The 11,322-nt window shown below is 41.7% G+C and overlaps 1 protein-coding gene across 2 annotated transcripts; it reads left to right on the forward strand.

The window, feature by feature from the left end:
• The first annotated feature begins 3,955 nt into the window (after nucleotides 1–3,955).
• pdcb (phosducin b) lies at nucleotides 3,956–7,672 on the forward strand. Of its 2 annotated transcripts, none has more exons than XM_062395209.1 (4): nucleotides 3,956–4,093; nucleotides 5,135–5,197; nucleotides 5,855–6,000; nucleotides 6,168–7,672. In XM_062395209.1, exons 2-4 carry the CDS (start codon nucleotides 5,152–5,154, stop codon nucleotides 6,681–6,683), a joined length of 708 nt encoding a protein of 235 aa, XP_062251193.1. In that variant the 5' UTR covers nucleotides 3,956–4,093; nucleotides 5,135–5,151; the 3' UTR covers nucleotides 6,684–7,672. The 2 variants fall into 2 exon arrangements, with proteins under 2 accessions (XP_062251193.1, XP_062251194.1); XM_062395210.1 differs by lacking the exon at nucleotides 3,956–4,093 and adding an exon at nucleotides 4,841–5,040.
• Nucleotides 7,673–11,322: the final 3,650 nt, after the last annotated feature.

The following is an 11,322-nucleotide window of genomic DNA, read 5'->3' on the forward strand; positions in this document are numbered from 1 at the left end:
GGTTCTGATTTACATTAATGTAACATCGCCTCTGTTGGAGTGGAGTCTCTGAATGTGCCTGTGAGCGCTCCAACCCCAGCCATTACATTTCATCCAAAGCGACTTCCAGTTTGTGCATTCAGCATCGTTGAAGGGCTATTCAGGGTTCAGCTGTCACTTTGGCATGAAGATGGGGAAGACTGGGAATCTAACCGCCAATCTTTTGTTTGGCGGAAGGCGCTCTCCCCCTCAGCCACGTCAGAGCAACAATACATATCTGGTTTCATGATATTCGTTGAGATGCTTGTCAGTGATGACAAGCAAAACTTGTTCACAGACCCTGACAGGCATGCTGCTGAACGGAACCACCCTGAAGGACAAGTTGTCCTATGTGTAGTACAAATCTGTGATCGCAGTTTACTCAGTGATTTGATTTTGGTGAAAAGCAGCAAATCCTTAAATTTGAGTTGCTGGAACCATGTATTTGGTTTGCAGAATTACTTAATAACGTTAGTTTGACCATTTTACCAACTTTAATAAGTTATCTACTAAAAAGGATAAATTATTCATTGCTGGTTGGTTTATTTATTTTTGGGGGTTTTAAACAACAAAGCTGTATTGTCTGTCCTCCCCCGGAACGAAATTAACAGATTAAAAAGGAAAACCATGACTCAGACAGTTGATGCTATGAGAATGAGCCAGTTGATGCAGAGGCAACGGGCCCCTGCCAGAATAGAATATCTCCATCGCTGAACTGGAAGAGAAAACGTCTGAGTCACAGAAATGTGTTGGCAGTGGGCCTCAGATAAAGCAAGGCTGGACTTTCAGGCAGTCTCTCATAACAGTGTAACAGCCTACAGCTGTCATAATACGAGGAAAACTCTCGGTTCTCGTAGCCACCACGAGGGTGAAGAAATATTAGAAGGAAACGCACATGGACAGAGGAAAATTACAGAATGGGAATTGCTGTCCTTTGTACCCACATGGATTTCTTTACACATCTTGCCACACAGGCAACAAGTGCAACATGAGATTTACATTCCACGTGTGATTGTTGATCACCTGTGTAATTAATATGCGGGCCTCCAAAAAGAAAAGTGCATGCTTCACACACCTCAGCATGAAGGTATGGAAAGCAGTAAATATTTGTAATTGTTGGCTTTCAGAAAGGAGGTAACTCTATACTTAAAGTTCCACATACATGTACGTAATGGAGCACGCAGTTCATATGAGAAAACTCATATTGTGCGTCTAAATACTTAGAGGAGAGACAGAGGATGACGTGCACACACATAGACTTACATTCATCAGTGGGAGACTAGCTCAAACAATAGCCTTTACATGTCTGACCCTAACCCTTAAACCAGACCCAGACCAGACCCTGACCAGTTAAAAATCAGCTGAAGTTGATTGGTCCCTTTGTCTTTTTTGAGATTATGGTCCCTCTCTGTACTCACCCTCACCCGGCGTGGAGGGGACATAGTCGAGACGTAAATGCATGTTTATAAACCGAACAGAGACATACTGGTGTTGGAGGTCTTTCTTTCATATGACATCCTCTTCACCTTTAGCTTACTGCTGCATGTGTTCCAGGTCGCGATGAGCAATGCAATGGTTGTTTTTTTAATCTCTGACAACTAGCTTATTTTATCCAAGATTAAACAGGAACATTTCTGGGAATGTTCAGACGTTTTTTTTTTTTTTACTGGAAAACCAACTTTGTGTGAAAGAAAATAAAGATGGGGTTCTGCAGCTCCACTGTGTCTTTTTCATTGTTTCTCCTGGCAACACACAGGACCCACAACTCTGACCCACAAAGAGCTTAAACGTTTCCAAGGGGTTTGCCAACTGTACAGGTGATTCATCTGGGGCTACGGCACAAGCGTGTACCACAACCAACCCTGAACATGAAAACATGGTTCACCTCAGCATCCATCCTCACCAGCACCACTTTGTCTGTTCCACGTGTACAAATTTAAATAAGTTTCTTCCCCCAATGCATCATAGTTACTTAAGTCACAGTCTGTCAGAACCCGGATCATGAAGGTGGAAGGCTGACCTCTAGTGTTTAAAAAAAGACGTCAGAGGGCCGACCTGGTGTCTCCCTGTCAGCCGGCCAAGAGAGGTGATTTAATGATCCAACCACATGTACACAGCCCCGTGCACCCAAACACACTATGACCCTCTCCCATGCAAGTGTTCATCTATTTCCCTCTTTGCTCGTGTTTCTCCTTGGACAGAATGTCATTTGTTGACGTGGGCCTGCACATATGTGGCTTTTGACCTATAGCAAGCCAAGAACACATCAGTTTGTTGTGTGGACATGCGATCATGTGAATCCAGTCATTGTCCTCCAGGATCACCAGTCTCTCTACTGGGGAACTTACATGATTTATTGTTGTCTTTCTCTATGTGTGCTTGTCTGTGTGAATACTTGTCCATGTGTTTATACTCCACCAGTGACCGGTTAACATTTCTTTTCATATATGTACAATATATAGAGTCATTTAACGGATCTGCCTATATTGGCTCTGCCTCTTTTGTTAAAAATAGATCAACAGTGAGATGTATGGCACAGCTAATACTGGACCCTAAGCCGAAGTTGACGGATAATTATAGCACAGAAGTTTCTAAATAAACTGCTGAATTCCATTTGAGGTAATCTGAGGGATTGGGAGTAACGAAACCTCACCTGATAAATTGGATGCAAGCCCTGTGCCTGAATAAAAAAGTCTGTTAATCCCGTAAGCCAATAAAGGCAGGACGCAGGACAGAAGTCGAGACAACATTGTGTGGGGAACACTTGCTCTTCCCCTTGGCACTGCAGTGATTGCGCACACGGGAACAGCTTACTTAAGAGCAGCTTACAATGAGGTGCAGGTGAGGAATGAAGAGTGACTGTGGTGTTTCTCTTCACACTGTGGATTAAGGAAAGATCCCAACTGATATGTTCTGTTTCTGAAAACATTTTGTTCATTTATTCCCACTGTCACAGTGGAATATAAAACTGTGTTACCACTCTGTGCATCCCTCTGGTTGTTGACAATTAGAGCACATAACTTAAAAGTCCACTTATAAAACCACATTTAAATTCACTAGATCTGGATTTTTATCAGGATATGAACCAAATTACAAATACTCACAAATATCGTGTTTTCTAAACATCCCAAATTTGTTTCATCAAGATCCACAAATTATTCTGTGAGGAAGATAACGATGACAATTTAGAAAAATCTCATAATGTTAAAGAAGGTTTTATTTAAATCCCTGGATTTCCCTTATACAGATTTATAAAAATTGTATTGGTTCTTTCTTAAACCACACTTCATCCTTCCAGCAAATTGCATATCATCACATTCGGTACATTACATTACTGCTTAAATTTCATTGAATACATCAGAAATAATACTTTGATACTGTGATAAAGGCATTTAAAAAACATTCGTACATCTTTGCAAGTATAATAAATATCTCAACCTAATTTATTCTTTACAAGGACAATCACAGTTTAAGATGAGAGAGGAGGTCACGGTACGAAGATAATCAAGAGTCACATGATAAAGCATCATTTTTCACCCGCAGCTGCTGTAGTGGTTTGTGCTTTAAAAGGCTCATCAGTCATGTGTTCATTGTCGTGCCTGGAACAACTTTTTTTAATTTAGAACTTCGGGTCTGTATGCTCTGCTTTTGAATAGACAAGGCTCTTATTGAGGAGCCAATCAATTGATGAATTGCATTTCTGGTAAAAGAAAAACATCTTTTCCCGGCTTTGAGAAAAAGAGGTGATCTGTTCTCGCTTTCCCTCTCTCTCCCCTCCATCTCTCTCTCTCCCTGTCTTTATCTTCCTCTCTCTCTCGTCAATGGGTGTAGCTCGGCCTTTATCGAGAGTGGAGGCTTCTAATTCCTGAGGTGAAATCCTCTTAGGATCTGTGCTCTATTTCTGTTTGGTCTATAGGGTCCTTTTTGAAATCTCCATTGGACACAAGCTCATTGGCTGGAACAGACACACGCATGCACACTAAAACACACACCATCCAGCAACAGATAACCCAGTGTCGACCAGAGCACGGTTAGCTACTCACACGAAGGGACGACTTCACTGGGACTGTGGGAGGTAAGAGGAACTTTATTCGTTTCACTCATTCTCAAACGCATTCTCGTAAAGTCATTTCATAATTGTGAACGAATGTTTTATAGAAAAATAAGATGATTAGTTTTGGATTGATGTAACAGACGATAAGTTGGTCTATGTACCTTTTTTTACATATATTCAAATCTGATTCTGGGGGCCATTTGGATTTCCCATGTGTATCATTTAACATTTACACTGTGTATTAACATAAAGGATCCAATAAAAAACGTTTTGCCGGTTTGGTTGCTTTTTTGTTTTTAAAGCAACGGCTCCTGCGAAGAAAACACGAACAAGGAATTCTTTCTGTCTGTGCTGAATTTAGTCATGGGTCTGTGTCTAACTGAAAGTCAGCTGTTCACTCACGGGCATAGGAAATAACAGAGACATTTGTCCTTCATTTGCTCGTAGTATAAGACTGAGCACAGTACTTGTGGATTTGGGGGTTGTGGAGGTCACACAGATCATCAGACCAGATCAGCATCGTGACTGCACGCAAGAGGGAAGTCGACACTAATTCAAACAGGGCAATTTAATCCAATGAGATACTGGCTGGGTGTACGTCACACTAGCTGCTGGGCCAGTGACCGGAGACACTCACATAAATAAAATAAACACCCATTCACCTTTTACACTAGTTTTTCCATGCATTTTTTACACTGTACACAGTAAATATATTATTTTAATCAAACTATCCATATTCATATTATTATTCACTGTCTTACGTATGATTTGGCTTTAAAATTGACCAGTAAACAGTAACTGAGGGTTCACAGCAAACTTAAACAGATCTCTTGCAGTGCACTAATCCTCTTAGACTGCATTAATTTAATTAAATATCATGGGACTCACTTGGTGTCCAGCAGCTAAGTCACAGTGCAAAGACCAGAATCTGCACATACGCCATTGTCTGTCGGAGAACAACAAAGCTTCTAGGACCTCGATGGCGTTATTGTTACTTAATTTAGAACTCCTTATGCAAATCATGTCCAATTCCTTTTTCTTATTCTAACCTTTGTCTTACAGGAAGCTAACCAGAAAACATGAGCGACAGGATGAGTGAATCGGATGCGAACGTGACCCACACAGGTGAGAAGAGGCTGCTGTTTTGAAATATCTCATAGCAACACAACCTGGTTACTGTCATCTGTGCTTGTTGCTCAGATCTGTTTATCAGTTATTCAGGAGGGATTTGTACCTTGAGTCAAAATGTTTTTTGAAAAGATATGTTTACGAGGACAAAAGCGCTGTTCACGGAGCAAACCGCTCTGAACAGATATCTGAAGAACCTAAACTGAGCCGAGTACAGACCTGATCTGTTTGACTGATGCTTTAATCTTCTTTCTCTGACGCAACACTGGTGCAGTTAGTGAACTTCTTAGAAGGTTGAGATTACGCTTTAATCCCCACAACAGGTCGCTGAGTTGGAAGTCACATATACCTCAGACCAGTTGTTTTCTTAAGAGTAAAGTTTGAGAACATGCCTTAAACTACGCCCGACATGTCTCCATTAGTCTTTACTGGCTTACTTAATCATTTGAGATATCAACTAACAATAAAACCAATAAAAATAACCGTATATCAAGCTTTTACAGATTTACAAATTGCTAATTTAGTTTTGAATATTAGAAGAATAATAGGAGTAAAATGATGAGGAACTTATGCAAATAAAAACAGATGAAAGTTTTAATCTTTTAAATGCCTTTCAATGAATTGTGCAATTTGCTTTTTATCTTTTTTCTATAGGTCCAAAAGGAGTCATCAATGACTGGAGGAGGTTTAAGCTGGAGAGTATGGACCAGGACAACTTGCCACCTGCAAAGAAGGAACTGCTCAGACAGATGTCATCTGCTCACACGGCAAGCGACGACCCCAGATCAAATGCCCGCAAGGTAGAGCCCACACAAAAATAGACTTTTACTCTGAAGGGGAACAAATACTTGATTCTGATCTGAGGATAGTGTGTTTTGTGAAACCAATGTGCAAGAAAGAAGTCTGCTGATGAGCTTCTCCACCAACATTTGTAGTGACAAGTCTAATTCTATTTTGATGTTTCCAGATGAGTGTCCAAGAGTACGAGCTGCTAAAGGAGGAGGACGAAGGCTGTCTCAAGAAATACAGACGGAGGTGCATGCAGGAGATGCACGATAAGCTCAGCTTTGGGCCCAAGTTTGAAGGTGTGCATGACCTGGACAGTGGCGAGGCCTTCCTAGAGGTCATAGAGAAGGAGCATCACACTACGGTGGTGGTTGTCCACATCTACAAGGCCGGGGTCAAAGGTTGTGAGGAGCTCAACAGCTGCCTCGACTGCCTGGCCACCGAGTACCCCACTGTGAAGTTCTGCAGGATCGATGCTGTTTCGTCCGGTGCTGGCGAGCGGTTCTCAGACGAGGTTTTGCCTACCCTTCTGGTTTACAAGGCGGGAGAACTACTGGGGAACTTCCTGGCCTGCATGCAGCACCTAAGCGAGGAGTTCTTCGCCACCGATGTGGAGGCTTTCCTCAACAGCTATGGCCTGTTGCCAGAGAAAGAGATGCCTGGTGCCGAAGAGGAAGAGGAAAACGATGTTGAATAAACATCGGGTTCTGGCTGCAGAGGAGGAGGAAAGGAAACTGTCTGGGATAGAGAGCTGTGTCAGACAGGTTATAATCTCTACTAGCTCAATAGACTTTATATAAAAATGGACGACACTGCTCCAAATGTGCAAGATGGCAGAATTCATACTTGGGATATTTTGGTTTCTTGGAGAAGTGGAGACACATCGTCCATCTTCCTACACAGTCTATGGCTCACTGGTGTTTTAGGGCTGTCCTGTAAAGGAGACATTTTCCATCCAGTTTATGATGGGGCTCTCAAATCAGGGTGAGGATAAGGTGAGGAGATACAGAATTTATTTCTAAAAGAAACACAGTATATCAGAAATCCCCCTCATCAGCACCAAAACAAAAACCAAACCAGCTGTAACTATAACAGAGATGTTTTATTTTGTTATGTTAGGAAACGTTGCCTGCTGTATGTACCTGTAAAAAGTGTTCCATGGACTTTATTTGTAGGGTTTGATTTGATCTGTACACAAGGTATAAACAAATGCAGAATTCGTACAAAGTGACAATGTCCTCGTGTTATAGAATATTTAAACATATGTATACTTAAGGTTATTTGCCAAAGTTTTAAGAAGTCAGTTAAAGAGGTTAATAGAACAGAGCCTCGTAGGAGTGAAGAGGCCGAAACATCTGGAAACAAGTTGGTGTAAACACATCTTCCAGCTGTTAGGTCCAACATAACCAACTCCAGCTTCCTCAGCCAATGTGGAAAAACCCCACTATTGAGCCTCTGCCATTTAAACATCATCAGAGAGAAGAGTTCAATAGACGGAAATGAAAACACGGGTTTCCTCACTGTGATGTGACTCAGCAACAATTCCTTTAATACTGCACTATGGTCAATATAGTTGTTACAAGGGTGGGTTACTATTTAACACTGTGTACTGGAATATGATGAATCATAGCCTAATATACATGTTGTCCACGATAGAAAAATAATAAAATTGTACAAAATAGATAAGTGTTGCATTGTATTAATTTACTCGAAGATCTGCTGATGAAACAAGATGGCAAAGAAAGAACCCATCACATTGTGGTGCAGATCCAGATCACAGGGCGGATCTATAGGATAATTTTACTTCTTCCATTAACATCCCGAGTTGGGGCCTTTTTTTCTAATTCATGGATCTTGATTTAAAAAAAAGCAGGCATGTTGAGGGGACTGATATTTATGATGAGAATACATATCTGGATCTAGTGTATTGAGATGTAGTTTCATAAGGGAACTGTTGGGCCTTGGTATACACTCTACACGCTATAAAACTACAATGCCACAATTTTGTTTTATACAAGATGTAACGTGCTAATCCGTTTGAGATCCCTTTAACCACACTTTTGTCTATGGGCCTAAACAGGTGTAAAAGCACTCAGTCTATAATTTAGACTAAAAGGAAGTAGTTTCTACCACCTAATTACCCTAATCTCCCCTTTGACCCCAGTGAGCTGCAGGCATGCCTGAACCACAACCAAATTAAGACTTGTAACCCTAATCCATTATTTGATATGTCATAAATTTAATTGTGTAGAAACGGCCAAAAACATTACCACACAAACACAACCACTGCTATGGGAATTACTACCAGCCTACAAGCAGCGATAAAGGTGCAGGTAGGTGGATTTTCTTTTTGCCTGTCTTGCACATAACATTGCAATAAAGCTAATTTAGTTTATAGACGCTTTTAATGTCTTGCTTAATCTGTGATCCCCACATGGAGTGTGGAAAAATTGACCTCCACCTCAGTCAACACCACTGTGTCACCATCTATGTCTTTAGAGGGTCTCAGATGACAGAGGCCCCACCCTCTACATTTCACCAGCACCACCAGCATCCGGGTCCAGATGTAGGGATCCAAACACAAACCCCCAAACTGCAAACATTCCCTCATGCAGGGCTTCATACCATCGCAGAGGACTTCCCTCCTCTCTCCTGCTGGAGCAGGCTGTCACACGTTGAGTAACCTCAACTGTTCATCTGGTGGAATAGACCTCACCTCCCAGTGACCCCAGTTGGCTGCAGGCCTTTTCCAAAACCACAACATAAAAGGTTCAGATTTTAAAGTGAAGACTTGCGGCACTAAACCACAATTCATGAATCAAATTAATTTCTGTAGAAACGGCCCAAAACAGATTACCACACAAACACAACCAACGCTACAGGGAACAGAGGCTCATAATTGTCTCTTACTAATTCTTATGTTATGTTGTGTGTGAACTCTGCCGAATTCCTTTTCCAATTTTTTTTTAAATTAAGTGTTTAATCTCTTGAAAGGTCAGACAGTAACTATTTAAGGATTTGCTCTTTGTTTTTATTTTTTTGTCAAATGAAAAACAGTCCCTATAGGTAGCAGCGCCTTCTCTGTCAGAACACTCATCATTTATAACCTTTGCATGTAATGCTTGATCATGAATATAATGAAGATGCATAGCCCACATATCTATTGTTTGATGAAGCCAGTTCTCCTAAGTGTTTCAGAAAGGCTCAGTTTCATGGACTTTAAAAGTGTTTTGTCGGAGCAGTGCAAACACCATGTGAACGTTACTGTGGATGTAAACAGAAATGTTTTGTAACTGTTCCATTTTTCTAGATCCATGTCAAACAGGGTTATAATCATCTTGACTGTTCGATTGGCTAATATTGGATCACACACACCATGCCAGCTTTATACCTTTCAATTGCAACTCTGAACATGTCTTAAGGCGATTACTTAATGGTTTCACATAAATAAGCCCCAATAATTTCTGACATATTGCCTGCAAAGGAGGCTCTTGACTTCTAATTAATCCAGAGTCAAAAGCAGATGAGCTGTGATACTCTAACATATTTCTCTGAGGATATACATGTGTTTGTGTTTCAACAGTACCGCATCTGGCAGGGTTTGCATAGCCTCTAGCAGGCAACACCTCGTTTTCACACGGTAGCGTGTCTAAGGTTTATCAAAACATTTTTCTGAGACCTCCCACAAGAGCCTTCTGAGCGGCGAGAGGTTTTCACGAGGTGCCCAAACACGACCCGTGAGCCCAGCACAATGTGAGAAAGTGACAGCCAGCGTTTTCACCCCTCACACAGTGCATGCGTGCCACTGCTGGCACACAAAGTTCACGCCGACGATAGAAGCCTCCACATAGGAAAATGCCTCTGAGCTGCAGCCACCCATCATGTATATAATGTATACATGGCATTATTCCAATTTTATTCCAGCAGAGACCGTGAGGGTTCAGCAGGTTCAGCTGAGGCCACTGAGAAGATTCACAGACCATATGACTCACCTGTAAACTCAGAGTTAATAATAATAAACAGCTTATAGATGTATTATGTGTATTTTCAACAATATTCTGCAGAACCCATTTACTAAATTGTCTGGTTAACTTTTTTGAGTTCGATTCTGAGCAGCTTTTGATCCGTTTCTAATTTTGGGGGGTGTTGCAAAGTTGCCTCAGAAAAAACAGTGACCTTGCTTCTTGGAATCGGCACCAGCTCTTGATCTGACTCATCCCTCCCCTCAAACAAATGTTTACCTCCGTGTTTACCCCTTGTGACGGCCACCTGATCCCTGCCCCGTTTCTGACGTTTGGATTCCACTCGCCTCGTTTACACTGCCCCGCTAATTGGAGAGCTTTTGTGCTTATTGGTGTTTGGACTCTTGGAAACTTCGGCTGCCACGCTCTAGTTCACCCACACAAAACAACAACAACTGAGGTGATGTCATGCCATGGCAGCGGGGACCTGGTTTGAGGCACTTTGGCCCTTCTGACCAAATATGGACAGCGGACGTAAGGGGCAGTGGGTGCACTGTCTGACTGTCATAATAAATCAAGGTTTATTTTAGTCCTTTTGTGTGGATATTTGTGACACAAGGTCCTCGTGACTCACTATTTTCGTTGATTTAGTGATGATGTAAATGTTATTGTTTGAAGTATTTACTCCTGATGAGATTCAACTTGCACGCACGTTGACTAAAAACAAACTACTACTGAATGGAAACACTGGAGATGAGGCAACCACTATGAACACAGAGTAGCAATGAGTTATTGCTAAATAATAGATGACATAATTATGTTAATATGGAGGGAAGAAAAGAGAAGGATGAGTGATACGAGGATGTTAGCATGGAGATAAGCTGCAGATTGAAATACACATGCGCCCCCACATAACACAAGCCAGCCATGGGTTGGTCTTACTGGTGTTTCTCACACTGGGCTGACTTCCGAAGGCCTTTGATGAATGGGTGATGCCAAGTGGAAGTAGGGGTGTGTGAATGGATAAAAGCACCTGAATCATTGCAACTTCAAAGCTCTTTTGAATTCCTTTCAAAGAGAGGGAGAGAGAGACAAATCGCTGTTGTATTTGTTCAGTGTTATGGAGGGCTTAGAATAGGAAATCATTTGTTAAGACGAGCCACACCTAATCTCGAAACACTTCAAATTGCAGGGTCCGTGCTCCCGGGTTTCACTCCCATGACAAGTGCTGACAACAACGAACACGGCTGACTCATTAAGAAGTTTGTACGGCGAGGTTGCTGTAGGTTACTGTACATCTTGGTATCCAGGCGTGACAGATGAATGTGAAAAAATATCTGCCGCCTGAGGGGCGCCTCATGCCTTACCTTGTAT

This window comes from Platichthys flesus, chromosome 9 (genome assembly GCF_949316205.1).
Source record: "Platichthys flesus chromosome 9, fPlaFle2.1, whole genome shotgun sequence".
NCBI lineage: Eukaryota > Metazoa > Chordata > Actinopteri > Pleuronectiformes > Pleuronectidae > Platichthys > Platichthys flesus.

What these genes read in the sequence shown, in the direction of transcription:
- pdcb (XM_062395209.1), top strand. Translation starts at nt 5,152, where the DNA reads ATGAGCGACAGGATGAGTGAATCGGATGCGAACGTGACCCACACAG. An exon ending in TGCGAACGTGACCCACACAG is followed by an intron (nt 5,198 to 5,854) that starts GTGAGAAGAGGC and finishes TTTTTTCTATAG; the next exon opens with GTCCAAAAGGAGTCATCAAT. An exon ending in CCAGATCAAATGCCCGCAAG is followed by an intron (nt 6,001 to 6,167) that starts GTAGAGCCCACA and finishes TGATGTTTCCAG; the next exon opens with ATGAGTGTCCAAGAGTACGA.